The sequence below is a fragment of the Mya arenaria genome, chromosome 10 (genome assembly GCF_026914265.1).
Source record: "Mya arenaria isolate MELC-2E11 chromosome 10, ASM2691426v1".
Taxonomy (NCBI): domain Eukaryota; kingdom Metazoa; phylum Mollusca; class Bivalvia; order Myida; family Myidae; genus Mya; species Mya arenaria.
Window position 1 is genome coordinate 74,070,500 of NC_069131.1, and position 21,272 is coordinate 74,091,771.

The 21,272-nt window shown below is 37.7% G+C and overlaps 1 protein-coding gene across 3 annotated transcripts in view; it reads left to right on the forward strand.

Moving 5' to 3' along the window:
* LOC128206892 (peptidyl-prolyl cis-trans isomerase 1-like) overlaps window positions 1–21,272 on the forward strand; it is a 39,334-nt gene that overhangs the window by 13,943 nt on the left and 4,119 nt on the right. Inside the window, exons 2-10 of one of the 3 annotated variants that reach the window (XM_052909605.1) lie at window positions 1,521–1,629; window positions 2,573–2,617; window positions 3,555–4,862; window positions 11,271–11,367; window positions 11,979–12,057; window positions 15,085–15,147; window positions 17,012–17,175; window positions 19,308–19,340; window positions 19,753–19,878. In XM_052909605.1, coding sequence (XP_052765565.1) covers window positions 1,521–1,629; window positions 2,573–2,617; window positions 3,555–4,862; window positions 11,271–11,367; window positions 11,979–12,057; window positions 15,085–15,147; window positions 17,012–17,175; window positions 19,308–19,340; window positions 19,753–19,878 — 2,024 coding nt within the window. The remainder of the gene's footprint in view (window positions 1–1,520; window positions 1,630–2,572; window positions 2,618–3,554; window positions 4,863–11,270; window positions 11,368–11,978; window positions 12,058–15,084; window positions 15,148–17,011; window positions 17,176–19,307; window positions 19,341–19,752; window positions 19,879–21,272) is intronic. The other 2 variants (XM_052909606.1, XM_052909607.1) reach the window with 2 other exon arrangements.

A 21,272-nucleotide genomic window follows, 5' to 3' on the forward strand; every position in this document is an offset into this window, starting at 1 on the left:
AAGTGCATGACAACGTGAATGCACCAATAAGTACCTACTAGACTTACTGCGCAGAATTTGGTAAAGCAAAATATGAAGTCACGATTTGTTAACAATGTTTTATTTTACAAACATAATTTTATGTTTGATATAATTTCAGCTTGTTTAATGATACCCTGTGTTAATGACTACAATACTTTTGATGACATTATACAAAAGAAATAACAGAACAGAACAAAACAGAACAAAACAGAATGTTTAATGTAACTTAACCATATATAGCTCATCGTGATAAACACAAAACAAGTATAAATATACATAAAAACATGTATATAAAAGAGATGACTGTCGAAATAGTTATCCGTCCCTGGATCGTGTCAGATTCAATCTGATTGGTTTGTTCTCCTTCGATGTATGATCACCATGAATTGTGGTTGGTTGTTCAGGTACATATCAAGTGCTTACAGAGCTTGCAGATTGGCTGTTTTCAGTCGATGTAGGATCACCATGAACTGTGATTGGTTCATCAAGTAAATATCAAGTGCTTACAGAACTTGCAGATTGGCTGTTCTCAGTCGATGTAGGATCACCATGAACTGTGATTGGTTGTTCAAGTACATATCAAGTGCTCACATTGTGATTGGTTGTTTAAGCACATATCAAGTGCATACATAACTTTCTGATTGGCTATTCTCAGTCGATGTATGATCACCATGAACCGTGACTGGTTGCTCAAGTACATTTCAAGTGCTTACAGAGCTTGCTGATTGGCTGTTCTTGATCGATGTATGATCACCATGAACTGTGATTGGTTGCTCAAGCGCATATCAAGTGCTTACAGAGCTTGCTGATTGGCTGCTCTCAGTCGATGTATGATTAGTTGATTACCATGACCTGTGATTGGTTGTTTAAGCTCGTACCAAGTGCTAACAGAGCTTGCTGATTGGCTGCTCTCTGGATATGTATAGTCAACAGGCAGTCATAGATCGCCACTATTGTTTCCAAGCAAATGTATGTTTGTCAAGTATTTCGATTGTGTGTGTATTTGTGTTAAATGTATATTGCTACTAAGCAATAATTTGATATAAGCAACATTATGAGAATCAAGCAATTTGATTTGTTGATTAACGAACATGGGATGATGATTTGCTGCTATTCGACTCGCTGACTTCATAAGAGGCGCACACAGTTGTCGAGTTGGTCCGTTGTATGAATGCATAGGACACTTCCGGTGTTTGATTGGCTAGAATTCAATGCATGTGTTATTATTATCAAATGGTCAAACTTATTGAGCAATTTCAAAATGAGTAGATGAAGAACTATTAAGGGACCTCTGATAGGCCCGTCGCAGTATATGCGCGCGTAATGAGCAATCTGATTGGCTGATGAAGAGTCAGAAAACAGGGAAATTTGACACCGGCTTATCGGAATCGGACATTCGCATTATTATGCTGTTTGAACTATATATATATATATATATATACGATTGGCCAGTATAAGCACGAGTTTGTTTAGCAAGTCTTTTAATTGGTTGATTTCAGGATGAGGAAGAAAAGAGGGTGCAATTTGACGAGGAAAAGGGGCAGACGGAGGACAAAAGGGATACCGGCGGCAGAACCTCAAGAACGAAAGAAGAGGAGGAGGATGAAGGTATGATAGTGAGGTAGTCGCGAGCTTAGTTGGAAGTGTTTGTGTTTGAAGAAACAAACGCTATTGTATTGAGCGATCTGGTGGTTTTGCTTTAAACTTGAAATTGTATCAACAATTATTCGGTCAATAAGAATGGAAAGGGTATTTTTTATTGCAGTTGATGATGACGATGATTCGCAATAGCAAATACTACTACTACTAATAATAATGATGATGATGATGATGATGATGATGATGATGATGATGATGATGATGATTTTTATCGACTTCATTCCTCGATCTATTGATTTACTGAAATAGCTTAGCAGTAGACGAACTTCCAACCATTCTATTTTGAAAAATGAGATTTTGTTATATTAGAGTCACGATATTTTAATTTTAGCAAGCACCACCACTAACGACCTAATTAAAGTAGTAGTAGCAATACCTGTTGACCGAAGGTTCATTTTATCATTTAAATCATTAAACTAACGGTGAAGTATGTCATATATTTGTAGGTCAACGCTATCATACACTTGTTGTGTTTTTTTCAAAAACAACTAACATCAATTAAAGCAATGAAGGGATACATGTGCCCATGGGTGTTTTCTGTATTTGGGAGTTATAAAATCTACATGAAATCGGTCTTCCTTTCCCTACACCCATTTTTGTTTTGAACTTATAAATAACACGTTATTATATTAACACAATAACAATGGTTGATCACAATATTTGTGTGTTTGCAAGTCACTGGTTGTGCGGTGTCTTTGAAAAACAATTTGTCCGCACGGGAAATGCACTCTTATGCGGTTTGATAGAGTAAACATATTACTTATTTTCACCCTAAACATTACAAAGCGCAAACATGATCATTGAGCAGTCTTGTTTTCCAAGCACTGTTCAATACAGTATGAAGAAAAGCATTTAATTAACCCGTTTGTTTTCTTCAATTTATTTCACATAGGCAAGAGGTCACGTGACTCTGATGCAAGTAGGACGAGCACCAATGGTAGGCGTGTAACATGGGGCATGCGCATTAAACCTCCTCTCTATTTCCTGTAGTCTCTATAAATATAGCAAGCTTTTTGTAGGTGTAACAGTAGCAGACGATTTCGTCATGTAATGATTACAGAGTAATCTTAACTTTCAATTCTCGCGCAGTTTATACGTTTTGGGCTGCCGAAGAATTTCTTTTGTTCGAGTATTTTGAAACTATATTATATATACATAACTATATCAGTTTGTAAAGAATGGACGTATTTAATTAAAATAGAATATGTGTGTTATGAATCCACAATAATTTGATTTTTTAACATTTTATTTTACAGGAATATTTTGTTTTTCGTAAAATGATGAAGGCCATCACAGTAGAGTAACAATAAATTACATTTCTAATCGTTCTTTGCCATTCAGTAGTGTTTTCCAATCTTAAATCAGAAAATATTACTAAATTTCGTTCGCATGTGAAGTAAACAATTATGCATGACACACATATAAACCCATAATAAATGTTTGAAACTGCAACTGTATCTGGCAGTTATATCAGTATTATCTATGGCGCATACTATCGTTATAGATGGCTTTCTAAAATTGTTTCGCGGTAAAATAATGTTTATACATTTACTTAATGGCTTTTTCTTCTTTCTTGCAACAAATTTGTAGCGAAACAGTCAACTAATAGTTATAGGATATTTCGACTGCTTTAACGAACTTTTTTGTTTTAATTTAATTCTATTTTTTATTTTTACGGAAAAGCAAGCACATCTTCAAATATCAGTTTCTTTAATCTGCAATGTGCTTAATATCTTGTCTGTTAAAAATGACCAGAGCTTTGCAAAAATAACAACTTCTGCATTGGGGCTAACGCTTGGATGGCCAACATTCTTTTTCTCTGTTTTACATGTTCACATGTTATATCCTAACACTTTTTTGACTCCAAATTCAAGGGTCTAGGGGAAATATTAAGAGAGCACATTTTGAAGGTGACGCAGGTTACAACTTCGACCGAAAAAGTAATGATAGTGGCAAAAAACAAGATAAGATAAATGGTGATGACAAGCCTGATGGGCTGGGAGATGACATTGTATTGGCCAACAAGGCAGCTGAAGAAAAAGAAACAGATAATGTCAAGAAGAATGAAAGTAAAGCAAATGACAACTCTAATGAAAGTGAGACTGAAGAAAGATCTACTGAGGATATCCATGGTATTCGCACTCATGATGAAAAGAAGGAAAATGGTGAAAAGAAGGAAAATGGTGCAAAGAAGGAAGATAACCAAACTAGCATATTGAAAGAAATATTGGATGAAACTGCTGCTAGAGACGAGGAAGGAGATGAAAGCGATATAAATGAAGAAAAGGAAAATTATGGAAAGAACAAAATTGAAAAAGTTCTAGAAAGAGAAAACAATGCTGAAGACCATACAGCAGCATATTCACTGAATAGTAGGCGAGGCCAAAGCGCAAGAAGTGGTGACTCTAAGGTGGAATCAGATGATAAAAAAGAAGAAGGAAAGGTTTTACCTGACGAGGAGAAAGTAGAAAACACAAGCACAGCAAATGAAAATGTTGAAAACTCTAACGAAACTAGACCATTTGTAAACGGATCGACCGAAGACCATGACAGTGCGTATGAAACAAGGCAATCTGAAAATGAAACAAAACACTACGCTAATGATAATGATAATGAACCTGACAATAGCAGGCAAGCACGGAAAGAAAATACGATGGACTGGGAAGAAGATGATAGGCAACGAAAACCACCACGAAAAATAGAAGATGATGTTTCTTCAGATGATAACCTTTCTATAAATGAAGAAACACAATTGAAGGCGAGCGCAAAAGATGATGCTGAAATGAGAAAAAGTGATGAAAACATAAAAGGTGATAAAGCAGATGCTAATGAACAAAAGAAAACTGTAGATGACAAAGACTCCGAGCATGAAGTTGAAATTGTTACAAAGAAGCATAATATAACGTACAAGGCAGTTGAGGCAAAACCTTCAAGCCAAACAAATGGGAGAAAATCTGCATCCACCGAAAAGAACCCAAATCAGAGAATGCCTCTGCAAAGGGCACGGGCAAATGGCAACGAATTACATAGTGCCCCCCGTTATGACAATCGAAAGCAAAAATCACAAAGTGCTAGGTATCCATCACGTGGTTACATGACGTCACAAGGAAGCACATCGTCACGTTCCACATCGGGGAAAAGCGTAATCAGTCGACCTCGTACCACATTAGGATTCGCATCAGGTGATCACGTAGGCATGATTTTTTTTCTGGACGTTGTAGGCTCATTGTAATCACTGAAAATGTTTAATTAGATGCTAGACACACTGTTATGTTCACTGAGTCGTATGATAAAAGCGGATGTGTTTAACAAAAGACTGGTTCGATTCAATTCGCATGAAACATAGTGCATTGGAAGTTCGAATAAAAAGTTAATGAATATATCAGAAATCATTCAATACCATAACTAAAGGATGCGACACACATTTCTATCGCAAGGCATTGCCTGTTTGGATTTGAATTGCACGCATGCTCATTTAATGCTATCCTCTGTTGCACGCACACTTAATCCTAACTCGCACAAAACTAACACAATAACTCAACAACTAATGCACTTACCTTGCTTCTTTTATAGCAATCAAAGTACTGAAAGTACTGTTGGAAGGTGATTTTTGATGTAATTATGTTTTATCAAATTTTATTTTCATCATCTAATATGAACAAGATGTTATTCGGCGTCCATATCCTTTAACCTCCATTCCATTGGTATGTTCACGGTTATCGAAAAGCTTAATATGTTATTGATGTCGTATTGAAATCGAGTTGTTGCTTTTAATAAATTGTTAGTTATATTGAAGGTTTTTAATTGTAAATCATAATGGTAAATCTTGGGCTAGCACACGATCCTGGCGGTAAGATCGCACGTTGAAAAAACTTCCGATAACTTTAAAAGTCAATTATATCATATACAGTGTGCGTACATAATCACATGGAACAGTTGGGTCATGTGTTGCGTGGTACAGTTGGGTCATATGTCGCATGGGACAGCTGGGTCATGTGTTGCGTGGTACAGTTGGGTCACATGTCGCATGGGGCAGTTGGTTCATGTGTTGCGTGGTACGGTTGGGTCACATGTCGCATGGAACAGTTGGGTCATGTGTCGCGTGGTACAGTTGGGTCACATGTCGCGTGGGACAGTTGGGCCACATGTCGCGTGGGACAGTTGGGTCACATGTCGCGTGGGACAGTTGGGTCACTTGTCGCGTGGGACAGTTGGGTCACATGTCGCATTGGACAGTTGGGTCACATATCGCGTGGGACAGTTGGGTCACATGTCGCGTGGGACAGTTGGGTCACATATCGCGTGGGACAGTTGGGTCACATGTCGCGTGGGACAGTTGGTTCACATGTCGCGTGGGACAGTTGGGCCACATGTCGCATGGGACAGTTGGGTCACATGTCGCGTGGGACATTTGGGTCACATGTCGCGTGGGACAGTTGGGCCACATGTCGCATGGGACAGTTGGGTCACATGTCGCGTGGGACAGTTGAGTCACATGTCGCATGGAACAGTTGGGTCAAATGTCGCGTGGGACATTTGGGCCACATTTCGCGTGGGACAGTTGGGTCACATGTCGCGTGGGACGGTTGGGTCACATGTCGCGTGGGACAGTTGGGTCACATGTCGCGTGGGACAGTTGAGCCACATGTCGCGTGGGACAGTTGAGTCACATGTCGCGTGGGACAGTTGGGTCACATGTCGGATTATTATGTATATAATCCGACAATAAACAAATTTGTCTTGACTTGACTTGATTTGATGTCGCGTGGGACAGTTGGGTCACCTATCGCGTGGGACAGTTGGGTCACCTATCGCGTGGGACGGTTGGGCCACATGTCGCAAAGGACAGTTTGGCCACATGTCGCGTGGGACATTTGGGTCACATGTCACGTGGAACAGTTTGGCCACATGTCGTGTGGGACATTTGGGTCACCTATCGCGTGGGACAGTTGGGTCACATGTCGCGTGGTACAGTTGCGTCACCTATCGCGTGGGACAGTTGGGTCACATGTTGCGTGGTACAGTTGCGTCACCTATCGCGTGGGACAGTTGGGTCACCTATCGCGTGAGACAGTTGGGTCACATGTCGCAATGGACAGTTTGGCCATATGTCGCGTGGGACATTTGGGTCACATGTCGCGTGGAACAGTTTGGCCACATGTCGCGTGGGACATTTGGGTCACCTATCGCGTGGGACAGTTGCGTCACCTATCGCGTGGAACAGTTGGGCCACATGTCGCATGGGACATTTGGGTCACATGTCGCGTGGAACAGTTTGGTCACATGTCGCGTGGGACATTTGGGTCACCTATCGCGTGGGACAGTTGCGTCACCTATCGCGTGGAACAGTTGGGCCACATGTCGCATGGGACAGTTGGGTCACATGTTGCGTGGGACAGTTAGGCCGCTTGTCGCATGGGACAGTTGGGTCACCTATCGCGTGGGACAGTTGAGTCACATGTCCCATGGGACAGTTGGGTCACCTATCGCGTGGGATAGTTGGGTCACATGTCGCATGGGACAGTTGGGTCACCTATCACGTGGGACAGTTGGGTCACGTGTCGCGTGGTTCAGTTGGGTCGCATGTCGCGTGGGACAGTTGGGCCACATGTTAAAGCAAAATCTGAAACTCCTAAAACGGGTGTATACGACCCAACAGTGAAAACCACAGTGGAAACTAGTTATATCGAAGTCTTATAGGGATCGCGAGCTACATCCATACAGGTTTTGTTTTAAGATGACTTGTTTGGTCTTTTCGTGATTGTAGTATGCCCCAATTTCTCGAAAAATCTAAGCGTAACCAATGGTTAATCGTGATCCCTTATATGTCACAGAACTTTTCAAAAAAGTAAATTAAAAATATACCAAAAGAAAAGCTAAGTTTTATCCTGTTTTAAGGACATATGTTTATATTGCTCCCAGATAAAATATTAGACACTTAGCTGCCTCCAGATAAATAAAAAACACTATGCTGCTCCCAGATAAAATATTAGACACTTAGCTGCCTTCAGATAAATAAAAAAAAACACTTTGCTGCTTCCAGATAAAATATTAGACACTTAGCTGCCTTCAGATAAATGAAAAACACTTTGCTGCTCCCAGATAAAATATTAGACACTTAGCTGCCTTCAGATAAATAAAAAAAAACACTTTGCTGCTTCCAGATAAAATATTAGACACTTAGCTGCCTTCAGATAAATGAAAAACACTTTGCTGCTCCCAGATAAAATGTTAGATACTATGTTGCTTCAAAATCAAGTATAAGACACTAATTTCCCTCAAGGTAAAATAAATATAAGACACCCAGTTGCATCCAGATAAAAATATAAGACAATTAGTTACCTCTAGATAAAATTTAAAACACTTAATTGCCTCCAGATAAAATTTTAGACACTCTAATGCTTCTAGATAAAATTTCAAATACTAAATTGCCTCCAGATAAAATGGACACCACTAAATTGCTTCTTGATAAAATATATGACAATTAGTTACCTCTAGATAAAATTTAGGACACTATATTTCCTCCAGATAAAATGTAAGATACCAAGTTGCCTCTAGATACAATTCAAAACACTAAATTGCTTTCAGATAAAATATAAATACACTGAGTTGCATCCCGATAAAATATTAAGACACTAAGTTACATCTAGATAAACTGTTGGACACTTTAGTGCTTCGAGATAATATTTGAGACACTAAGTTGCCACCGATAAAATTTCAAACAATGTTATCCGGTGGTTTATGGAGATTTATCAATAAAATAAAAATGATGGTTTATGTTCACTGTTTAAATTTTAGCCCGCTTTTAATTCCAAACCAAATGTCAGCGCGCACAGGGCTCAGACACAAATACAAATTCAACGACGTCATTTCCGAAATGACGTTATGATCGCATACATTTTGGTGCGCTGTTCTGTAAAAAAAATATAATCAATCGTCATATAAAGTCCTTTTTAGCCATACAATAGAAATAAAAAAATGTTTGTTTCAGTGTTATATCGCAATATATTTCACCTCGTGAACTCCAAAAGTAAATAATTGACTCGTGGCTATTCCACTCGGTGAAATATATTACGATCTTACACTGAAACAAACAATTATCCTCCATGTTTTGCCTCCAACAATGCAGAAGCCAAGTTGTGACATTATACTAAAGTATATACGGACTTGTATCGCTTATAAAACCCGAATTATGTCCCTTTTATGATATCAGCGAATCAGTCATTGTTTGAACCTCTTTAAAATTAAATCAGTTATACTTAATTAAATTTTGAGTTTATTGTGAAATATGCTCTTTATCACTCATCTTCAATGAGCTCATTAAACATGCGAGGCTGTAGAGAATTTGGATATGAAACTTATGCTCAAGTATGCTCTAGAGCTAGATATATATACTAGGTGTAAATTACCCTAGTGGTATGCTATTTACACAAGATGAGGTACCGTGTGACCAATCTATATATAGATATACCGCATAGTTTGCATGTTATATGTTTGTCCTTACGTTTGTATCGTTAGGTGAGTTTGTGTATATGTTTGCATAGATAATTCTGTTATATTCCTCGTTTATTTAATGTCTATTTTGCAGCATTGAATGGTATTTTGCATCAGTCGCAGGTACAGTGCAATACTATGTAGTTAGTTGCCATAGTATTGCATTGAGCCATCGACTTTTTTCTTTGCTACGTCCATTGACACGCGTATCTCTAAGCTATAAATTAAGCACACTATCTAGATTATTATACCATCTATCATTGGTTCATTTTTGTCTGTTTTTTTATGTTTCTATGTATGAAAACATCTAATATCGGTTCCATGCTTAGTTTTTTTACACACTGTTATACGAGTATTTATTTCTATATAATAAACCACATTGAATTGCTTCCATGTTCAGTCTGACTCATTGTTATATATTTCATTCTATAGGTCATTCTTTCTTTTACTGATTGATTCCCTGTTTAGTTTGACTCATTGTTATATATTTCATTCTATATGACATTCTATCCAGTACTGGTTCCCTGTTTAGTTTGACTCATTGCTTTATATTTCATTATATATGTCATTCTATCTTGTATTGGTTCCCTGTTTAGTTTTACTAATTGTTTTATATTTCATTCTGTATGTCATACTATTTTGTACTGGTTCCCTGTTTAGTTTGACTCATTGTTATATATTTCATTCTATATGACATTCTATCTTGTACTGGTTCCCTGTTTAGTTTGACTCATTGTTATATATTTCATTCTATATGTTATTCTATTATGTTCTGGTTCCCTTTTTAGTTTTGCTTTTGTTATGTATATATTTCTATATAACATACCCTCTTGTATTGATTCCCTGTTTAGTTTAATCGTTATGTAAGAAAATAGTATAATATCTTGAAATGGTCCCCGGCTATCTTGTACTGCTGTCCTGCTTTATTATCAGCATCGTTATTTCAATCGAGATATACTATTGTATTCGTTTCCTCCCTTTTAAAGCTATTGTTTGATATGTTTATTTCGATGCATTATACATGCTCTTCTGGCTTGGCTCAATCCTGTTGTTCACCTGTTTTCTTGTTCTGTATTTTTGTATATTTACTTTCTAGCATTTACTGGATTCCATTCCCGTATTTGTTTTCAAATAGCGCAGGTACTGATGCGCATAAGCACTATGTTTTAAGTCTGAAAAAAAAACCCTCTCAAATTGTTCCAAGCATAATTTTTTTACTCGTTATATTTTATCTTATTTTCTCTTTTGCTTTTTCTCACTTCTGTTTTGTAGTAATTATTATCCACAACGAATTAATACCACCAAGAAACACTTTTCTTTAATGTCATTTTCACGTTGAACGTCACTTATAGTTAAGACTTCCTTTTTGTAAACATAGATACATTAAAATAATAACGAACTAATCTATTTAAAAGTAATTGTAGTTCAATGGGTATATCAACTTAATAGTGTTAACTTCATAGAGAACAAAACAAACTCTTATCACTGAAAGCGTACGTATGCCGCATCTTCTAGTTAATGCTTGACTCAAAGCTATGACTTTCGAAATAGTATCGTACCTTCTATCAGCTAGGATGTAAAGTATAGTCACATGCGTTTCACACATCTCTTTTATCATAGAATTCACTGAAATTGTTATGTCCACCACTGTCTGGTTGTATAATTGTACTACATGTAATTATTTGTAAGGACTTTGTAAAATCAACATTGCATTAACATTATAGATACGCACTTTCTGATGGTTTATGATTTTTCTCAGTTTCATTTCTCAATATGTTTTCTAAATCTCAACTCCAGTTCTTCAACAATTCCATATCTGTTTACCAAGTTTGGAATTTTTAGATTATCGTTCCTGTTGAACAGTTACCTTATCAACCAAAATTCTGAAAACATTTTTAGTTCCACATTAACAGTTCATGAAACTTGAAAAAGAAACAGCACGAAAAAAACATTGAATCTGACGAAATGTTTCAACATTTACAGACGATAAACGGAATTTGAACTGAAACGGAAACGGTTCCATGTCACATTCAAAAACTGCTTCCACTAATGAAATTGGGTTACTATAAATAACTTATACCATGTGACAATTTCAGATCAGAAAAAGAAGGAGCGAGATTTCTTTCACGCGGAACTCAAGCGTCTTAAAGACAGTCTACGGAGTGAGTCCAAGAAAATTAGCAAGCCCAAAGTGTGAGTGGAACAAGCATTTAAGATTTTATTTTAGTTTAACGCACGGCCATTATCTTAATTATTGAAATAAGGAAAAGTCCTTAACTAATCAAGACAACAAATGAAGTTTGCTTCGTAGTTTATTTATAAAATATGTCATAGCTAAGGTTTGCTTATACGATAAGACGAAATTCACTAATGAGAAAGCATTACTGAGTTTCAAATTCATGGATAAATGCACGCTTCAAATTCACTGAACGTATCCAAGAGTGCACACACGAGAGTTTTCAACACAGTATTTGCATGTATACGCTTAATAAGTCTTTAAGTAAGATTAACATACATGTCTGGAGAGTTTAATAATGATGTATGTCTGCACGAGAGATGACCGTATCTTTACGAAATATTAAAACGTCTCTTCGAGAGACTTATATTCTCTACTACGCCCATTCTTAACCAAACTTTTACTTTATTTCATCCTACTATAACATAATACATAGAGTGTGAGATGACGTTATGTGCCTTACGATAATTTTTCATACGCACCGCGACATTATGAGAAGTCATAGCTTCAAAAACCAGTCTTTGCTACTTTTACTTTAAGTTAAATACTCTTCTTTTTTCCATTTCAGCCGGGACCACTATCCTGATGTTTTCACTAGTCTAGAGCCTTACTACAATACATACACCGCCAACTATCTTATAAACATGGTAAGAGGGATGTTCCCACACTAGTCTAGAGCCCAACTACAATACATACACCGCCAACTATCTTATAAACATGGTAAGAGGGATGTTCCCACACTAGTCTAGAGACCAACTACAATACATACACCGCCAACTATCTTATAAACATGGTAAGAGGGATGTTCCCACACTAGTCTAGAGACCAACTACAATACATACACCGCCAAATATCTTATAAACATGGTAAGAGGGATGTTCCCACACTAGTCTAGAGACCAACTACAATACATACACAGCCAACTATCTTATAAACATGGTAAGAGGGATGTTCCCACACTAGTCTAGAGCCCAACTACAATACATACACCGCCAAATATCTTATAAACATGGTAAGAGGGATGTTCCCACACTAGTCTAGAACTTTACTACAATACATACACCGCAAACTATCTTATAAACATGGTAAGAGGGATGTTCCCACACTAGTCTAGAGCCCAACTACAATACATACACCGCCAAATATCTTATAAACATGGTAAGAGGGATGTTCCCACACTAGTCTAGAGACCAACTACAATACATACACCGCCAACTATCTTATAAACATGGTAAGAGGGATGTTCCCACACTAGTCTAGAGACCAACTACAATACATACACCGCCAACTATCTTATAAACATGGTAAGAGGGATGTTCCCACACTAGTCTAGAGCCCAACTACAATACATACACCGCCAAATATCTTATAAACATGGTAAGAGGGATGTTCCCACACTAGTCTAGAACCCAACTACAATACATACACCTCCAAGTATCTTATAAACATGGTAAGAGGGATGTTCCCACACTAGTCTAGAGCCCAACTACAATACATACACCGCCAACTATCTTATAAACATGGTAAGAGGGATGTTCCCACACTAGTCTAGAACCCAACTACAATACATACACCGCCAAATATCTTATAAACATGGTAAGAGGGATGTTCCCACACTAGTCTAGAGCCCAACTACAATACATACACCGCCAACTATCTTATAAACATGGTAAGAGGGATGTTCCCACACTAGTCTAGAGCCCAACTACAATACATACACCGCCAAATATCTGTTACATGGTAAGAGGGATGTTCCCACACTAGTCTAGAGCCCAACTACAATACATACACCGCCAACTATCTTATAAACATGGTAAGAGGGATGTTCCCACACTAGTCTAGAGCCCAACTACAATACATACACCGCCAAATATCTGTTACATGGTAAGAGGGATGTTCCCACACTAGTCTAGAACCCGACTACAATACATACACCGCCAAATATCTTATAAACATGGTAAGAGGGATGTTCCCACACTAGTCTAGAGCCCAACTACAATACATACACCGCCAAATATCTTATAAACATGGTAAGAGGGATGTTCCCACACTAGTCTAGAACCCGACTACAATACATACACCGCCAAATATCTTATAAACATGGTAAGAGGGCTGTTCATACACTAGTCTAGAACCTTACTACAATACATACACCGCCAACTATCTTATAAACATGGTAAGAGGGATGTTCCCACACGTGTCTAGAACCTTACTACAATACATACACCGCCAACTATCTTATAAACATGGTAAGAGGGATGTTCATACACTAGTCTAGAACCTTACTACAATACATACACCGCCAACTACTAGTATCTTATAAACATGGTAAGAGGGATGTTTCCACACTAGTCCAGAACCCAACTACAATACATACACCGCCAACTATCTTATAAACATGGTAAGAGGGATGTTCCCACACTAGTCTAGAGCCCAACTACAATACATACACCGCCAACTATCTTATAAACATGGTAAGAGGGATGTTCATAGACTAGTCTAGAACCCAACTACAATACATACACCGCCAACTATCTTATAAACATGGTAAGAGGGATGTTCCCACACTAGTCTAGAACCCAACTACAATACATACACCGCCAACTATCTTATAAACATGGTAAGAGGGATGTTCCCACACTAGTCTAGAGCCCAACTACAATACATACACCGCCAACTATCTTATAAACATGGTAAGAGGGATGTTCCCACACTAGTCTAGAGCCCAACTACAATACATACACCGCCAAATATATTATAAACATGGTAAGAGGGATGTTCCCACACTAGTCTAGAACCTTACTACAATACATACACCGCCAACTATCTTATAAACATGGTAAGAGGGATGTTCCCACACTAGTCTAGAACCCAACTACAATACATACACCGCCAACTATCTTATAAACATGGTAAGAGGGATGTTCCCACACTAGTCTAGAACCCAACTACAATACATACACCGCCAACTATCTTATAAACATGGTAAGAGGGATGTTCCCACACTAGTCTAGAGCCCAACTACAATACATACACCGCCAAATATCAGTTACATGGTAAGAGGGATGTTCCCACACTAGTCTAGAACCCAACTACAATACATACACCGCCAACTATCTTATAAACATGGTGAAAGGGATATTCCAATAAACCATGGAATCTGACTCATATTCACTAATGCAATGCAATTCAGAAATGTTAAATTTTAAATGTTGAAATAATACTTTTTTTATAATTATTTTTGATAAATATATATTGACACAATTTAAACCTGTTATCTGTTACAGTAACAGCAACCTTTTCCACCATTACTTTAGAAGTAGCTATCTTATTAGAACAAGATTTTCGCCTTTAAGCCTTGAGTCTGACACACACTGAACGTGAGTGAGTTTGGGCCCAGTGTGCTGGTATTCACCTTTTTTAAAAGATCATTCTGATAAGTCCAAGGGACGACCATAGTGTAAGATGACCAAAAAATAACTTATTTTCATAGCAACGATTTAAACAAAAAGTTAAAGCCTGGTTCTATGCGTTCAAATGCTGTTTAGTGTGTATATCAGTGCATGGTTAGCACCTATTTCAAAAGGAACTCATTCTTATCTCCTTTTTTTAAAATGTCGGACTCCTCAAGGATTTTTAAAACAAATATTATCACTCATTATATTTGTTTGCAGCCGGACCTTGGCTACAAGGAGAAACAGCCTCGAGATTGTGCGAGCCGTGAAAGCGAAGACGCGGTAAGTAGAAAGTTATACTCTAACATTTGTACTTATGTGTTTATTATAGGTGTTTTGCGATCTCCAGTTATGTGATCCACCATAAATCGTCCCTGCGGGAAGGGTTATCATTTCGCTGTTGAATTATCTGTCCATGTTTCTTCATAAAATGACGTTGTTTCATGGTCGGACACGTTTAAGACTTTTTGCACTTCGCAAGAACATCGGTTGACGAATAAATAGGTTCAGAAGTAAATTACTGATTGTTCACGACTTCCAATTCAATATTATTTTAACCTATCCGCATCTTTTCACATGACAATCGTTAATTGCTTAGCTGTCGTATTTTTGAGTGCAACTTTCAATGTGCTCGCCGACAGTTATCTTTTTAGAGGCCAGACATAATATTCATAACATACATTAATCTTCTTTGATTTCGGAATTTAAGCTGTTTCACTACCGATCATAGCCCGTCTTTATTCAAAAAAAGTAAAATCGAAACTTTGTCATGGCATTGTAGCGTAACCGCATATTTGCACGATTACCGCCCTTTGTTATAAATTGGCCATTTGCCTTAACGAAGTTAAATGTCTCGCGGTGTTTTTCAAAGATAGGTTTTATATTTTAGACTTATTTATTCCATACAAATGTTTTATTAGCGACAGTAATAATTAAAGGAATTATGTTAAACGTTATTTATTAGTCGGGAGTTGTTTTTATAAAGAGATTAGTAAAATTAAAGCTGTCTTCCTTCAAGTTTTCTCAAAGTGGAATATACCCGTTTTACACATGTTAATAATTAACTAGTCCGTCCGGGGAGTATATAAGTGCGTCGCTCAGCTGAAGGATTCATTCCATTCTTCTCCAATATTCAGAGCTGTGGGACCTCCCTAGATGTCATTCATCGCCGGTTTCGCGGCATTTTGGGTAAAAAAATTCTCCTTTGACGAATATCCCATCAACCGATGGGGGGTAAAACTCCCCTTTTGGCTTCAAAATTCTGCTTAAGTCACACTTGGGGATGTGACGGGGTCAAGCCATAATGCAGCCATTATAGGGCGCGAGCAGACCTTTATAAACTCAACAACAACAACAATGAAATAGTCATTCTGTGTTTGACCGCCGTCAAGGTAACATCAAACAGTAAACCGGAAATAGTCTTTTGAAGGCAAATAATTAGAGTCTTGACCTTCTGGCTGTTTATTATTGAACACAGAGCATTGCGATCTGTGGGATAAAAAGGCACCAGGAACTTGACATTTATAGGGTTATCTAGCGTTCCAGTTCAAGTAGCCAGATACATAGAGCATTGCGATCTATTCTGGTGAACGGAGCTGGTAACTAGAAACTCTAGTAAGCCTCATACCTGACATTTGCGTTGACCACAGAGCATTGCGATCTGCGCGCTGACAAAGGTTAAGGTACTTTGCATCGCAAATAAACAATCTCCCGTAAGAGAAAGCCATTCATCAAGTGACTGAACTTTATATAAACCAATGCATAATCTTCGAACCCTGATTATTTGGTTGATTATGTTTTAACTCACCAATCATTTTTCGAATCATTTGTTTTAATCATAAGGCAAAGTAGCCTGAGGAAAATGTATATAAGAGCGATCCATATTGGCTCTACGACGCCGATTGAACATACAGACGGCACGTTACAGCATTATTGTCGTTCGCGTCATCGTTGACTTGCGAAAACTTTAACAAGTCACATAACCGTTGAAGATTTTTATCTGAAACGTAGATGACATGTTGCCAAAGACAATATGGACATGAGCAGCAAAGCCCACACCTCTGACTTGAACAGCTGTTGAGAAAGACTCACTTTGGCGGTCACTTCGAGGTACTTTTGTCTTATTTTCTTTCTCTCTTGCTTCCAGCAGCCCGACCTGATGTTCACCACCCGCAAGACGGCCATCGGCCTGTGCGATCCGGAAAAGAGTCTACATATGGACCGAGAGGTGCTTCCGAAACTAGAGACGGCCGAGATTCGCAGGAGAAGGATGGAACATATGCACCACATGGGCGACAACAAGCCCAAGTCGTAAGTTTATTATATGTACATTCAAATCACAATTCCTTCAAAGTTCATTGTTTCCGCTAACAGACCTTGGATATTTTATATTACCGATCCTTCAGGAGTTTTTCGTTGGTGGATTTAATTTCGTCCGTATGCCCGTTTTCATTTTAATGTTTTTCCTTTGCTATACTACACAAGAAACATACTACTAGTATCTGCAGAAAAAATGCTATGATATAGGCAAATTGTTTGATTTAAAAAACATCTGTCTACTAAACTACCCTTTCTTTTTTCGAGGTCGTTAGTGGAAACAAATAATTAGTTTAATGACTAAAAACAGTATTACTCTAACCATGCCCTAGTCCCCTACCTTAGCCTTACCCTGTAATATCACTATTTGTGTGTTGTTGTTTTTAACCAATGGAACGTTTATGTTCTAACAAACCCTAACCATCAAACATTTTCAGTTTAAACACCACATGTACATATAGTGAACATTTTAGCATCGAGTGAACGATTTGGTCGTTGGTAACATAGCTCCGTTGTGTATACTCTATTTTTGAATAGCTCATTTAGATTAGGGAACTTGAATACATGTTTGTTATCCAAGATAACTTTTTACAAATACCGTACGTAGCGGTTTTTTTGTTTTACTTGGGCGTATTAATCTTAATAATTTTGCAGTTTGTAAATTGCGTTTTTTGACTACATGTAGACGTGAGTTTAAAGCTGCACTCTCACAGATTGAACGTTTCGACAACTTTTTATTTTTTTGTCTTAGAACCAGCCATTTTTTGCGAAAATCCATGGAAACTAGTTATATAAGACTGCTGACAAAAATGAGATCGCAGATTTTTATATTTTAGTCCAAAAATTGATGTTTTATGCATTTTTCTTAAACCGTTTGTAACGGTTTAAGCCATTAAACATTAATTTTCGAACGGAACTAGGAACATCTGCGATCGGATCTTTTGTCAGCAATCTTATACCATTGGTTTGCAGATATTTACGCAAAAAATTGCTCTTTCCAAGACAAAAAATAAAAAAAGTTGCAAAAATGGTAAATCTGTGAGAGTGCAGCTTTAAATCTGGTAAAAATGGCGTTTTATACTCAAGTTTTATTTACGAAGTAACTGTTTAGTAGGCAATGTTGTGTTATAACACACCCGTTAGCTCTCAGAACAGAGGTCGAGAAACTTTCTGTACGTGGATTTCCTTTCGTGAACAACGTCATCCAGTTGTATGTACGTTTGGATTTCCTTTCGTGAACAACGTCATCCAGTTGTGTGTACGTGCGGATATTCTTTCGTGAACTACTTCATCCAGTTGTGTGTACGTTTTACACGCATATAATTGCATTGACTATAGCAGGAAGAACGTGACTTATGTAATTATCAGCGAGCTCGTAAATGACTTTTAAACGCAAGTTGCCAACTGCAACTGTCACACGTACAAGTCATGTCTCGCAGTCTCACTTATAATACCCACTTTCCAATATTAAGCTCCGCTTCAAATTGAATTTTCTTTTTTGAGAGTCATTTTCAAAAATAGACAAATAACACACTTAGTTTATAAACTCGTTGTATTTGCATAGGGAGGAACAAGAACTACCAATGTAGACACTTTGCCTATTTTAAGTGTGTGTTTTACAGGGTTTCTGACAAACCGGAACAATAGCGCAATACTATCTTTGTTTCTTAACACTTTGATAAATTGAACAATTTCAATCGTACTCAACAAATAAATTGAGGAAATTTGTTGACTTTTGACCAAAGATCTAGATTTATTTTACCGTGTTATCACAGAAAGCGATTTTTTTACAAATTTAAAGAAAAGGTCAGTCTAATTGATGTAAGTTGGCAATCACATGAAAAGCATAACTTCATGACGTCATTTAAAAGATCAACCAGGCATAGTTACTATTAAAATAAGTCATTCGGAAGAAAACACATATTATATTTACTGAACAACATAAAAGAAAATTCAATAATGTAGCATATGTTTGAGTCCCGGCATCGCACTTCAACACAATCATTCCTAGGAGGGGTAAAGTAAACAGGCTATCAGGGTAAATACTAATCCTGATGGACATAGCTTATTTTATTATCTGAAATTTCAAGAATTATTTAGTAAGAAAGAAAACCATTTTTATTCAGAGCCGGAGCGAAACTTGAACACAAAGATACAACGTAAGTTGTTTGGAACACTTTATCGAGCTATGAGATGATGGAAGTTCTTTTGCATGGGTTGATTTGGATTTGTTTGCCACGTAATTGCTTGTCAATAATCTGTAGCTTTGCTCTTATTTGTGTGAACATTTTGTCCAAGTAAAGCATGTATCATTTATAAGTATTCTTGCGCAAGTGTCCTTTCAGTAGAATGGTTTTGTTCTTAAAATCTACTATATACGGTTTTGTGTTTAATCAATAATTTAACTTGAGTTATATTCCCATATTATTTAACAAATTGTTTAATAAAACAACGCTATTTATTATTTATGAAACAAACTTTTTAACCCCTAACACAAATGAGTAGGAAATACTATATACCATATACCATGTAAGCAGTGACTTTACCACGCACCTGTTGTTGTTATTACAGCCCACGTGACAAGAAACCAGAAGCAAAGCAGGGTAGCACGCGCCTGCCTAAGTTCCCGGTCATCCAGCCACCGAACTCGGACCTCACAACCAAGGAACTTGTGTATAGTGATGTCCCGATGCTTAGGTGAGACATTGAATTAGTACACGAATATGTTACCTTAAAAATGTTGTATTCCTACTTGTTACTGTAATGTAGAGGTTTATGTGCAATTTATGTTTTTTGTATTTCCATTTCAATGGGTTTCGATTATACAATTGGTCATATCGGGTGCCAATCAATACGTATTATTTTCATCCCAATATTGATGCATTACACCGGCGTTCCTTTCCAATAAAATAATACAATGGAAAATACAGGACTATGACTAATTAAGTTAGGAAGAACAATTACAGGATAAGCGAAAGGGTTTTATTTGCTTCTTATTTAATTCCTAACGCCTTTTCGCTTTCCTAGTGTAATGCCACTGTTATTCTAGAGGAAAGCAAGAGTTAGTCTCTGTTTTGTGGCATGAATCAAAACAGTTTAATCGATAAATGATGGGGCTACCGCCCTGGAACGGTCATACCATGCATGAATCAAAACATCTTTATCGATAAATGGTGGGGTTACCGCCCTGGAACGGTCATACCATGCATGAATCAAAACATCTTTATCGATAAATGATGGGGCTACCGCCCTGGAACGGTCATACCATGCATGAATCAAAACATCTGTATCGATAAATGATGGGGATACCGCAATGGAACCGTCATACCATGCATGAATCAAAGCATCTTTATCGATAAATGATGAGGTTACCGCCCTGGAACGGTCATACCATGCATGAATCAAAGCATCTTTATCGATAAATGATGGGGTTACCGCCCTAGAACGGTCATACCATGCATGAATCAAAGCATCTTTATCGATAAATGGTGGGGCTACCGCAATGAAACGGTCATATCATGCATGAATAAAAACATCTTTATCGATAAATGATGGGGATACCGCAATGGAACCGTCATACCATGCATGAATAAAAGCATCTTTATCGATAAATGGTGGGGCTACCGCAATGGAACGGTCATACCATGCATGAATCAAATCATCTTTATCGATAAATGGTGGGGTTACCGCAATGGAACCGTCATATCATGCATGACTCAAAGCATCTTTATCGACAAATGGTGGGGTTACCGCCCTGGAACATTCATACCATGCATGAATCAAAGAATCTTTATCGATTAATGATGAGGTTACCGCCCTGAAACAGTCATACCATGCATAAATCAAAGCATCTTTATCGATAAATGGTGGGGTTACCGCCCTGGAACGGTCATACCATGCATGAATCAAAACATCTTTATCGATAAATAATGGGGCTACCGCCCTGGAACGGTCATACCATGCATGAATCAAAACATCTGTATCGATAAATGATGGGGATACCGCAATGGAACCGTCATACCATGCATGAATCAAAGCATCTTTATCGATAAATGATGAGGTTACCGCCCTGGAACGGTCATACCATGCAT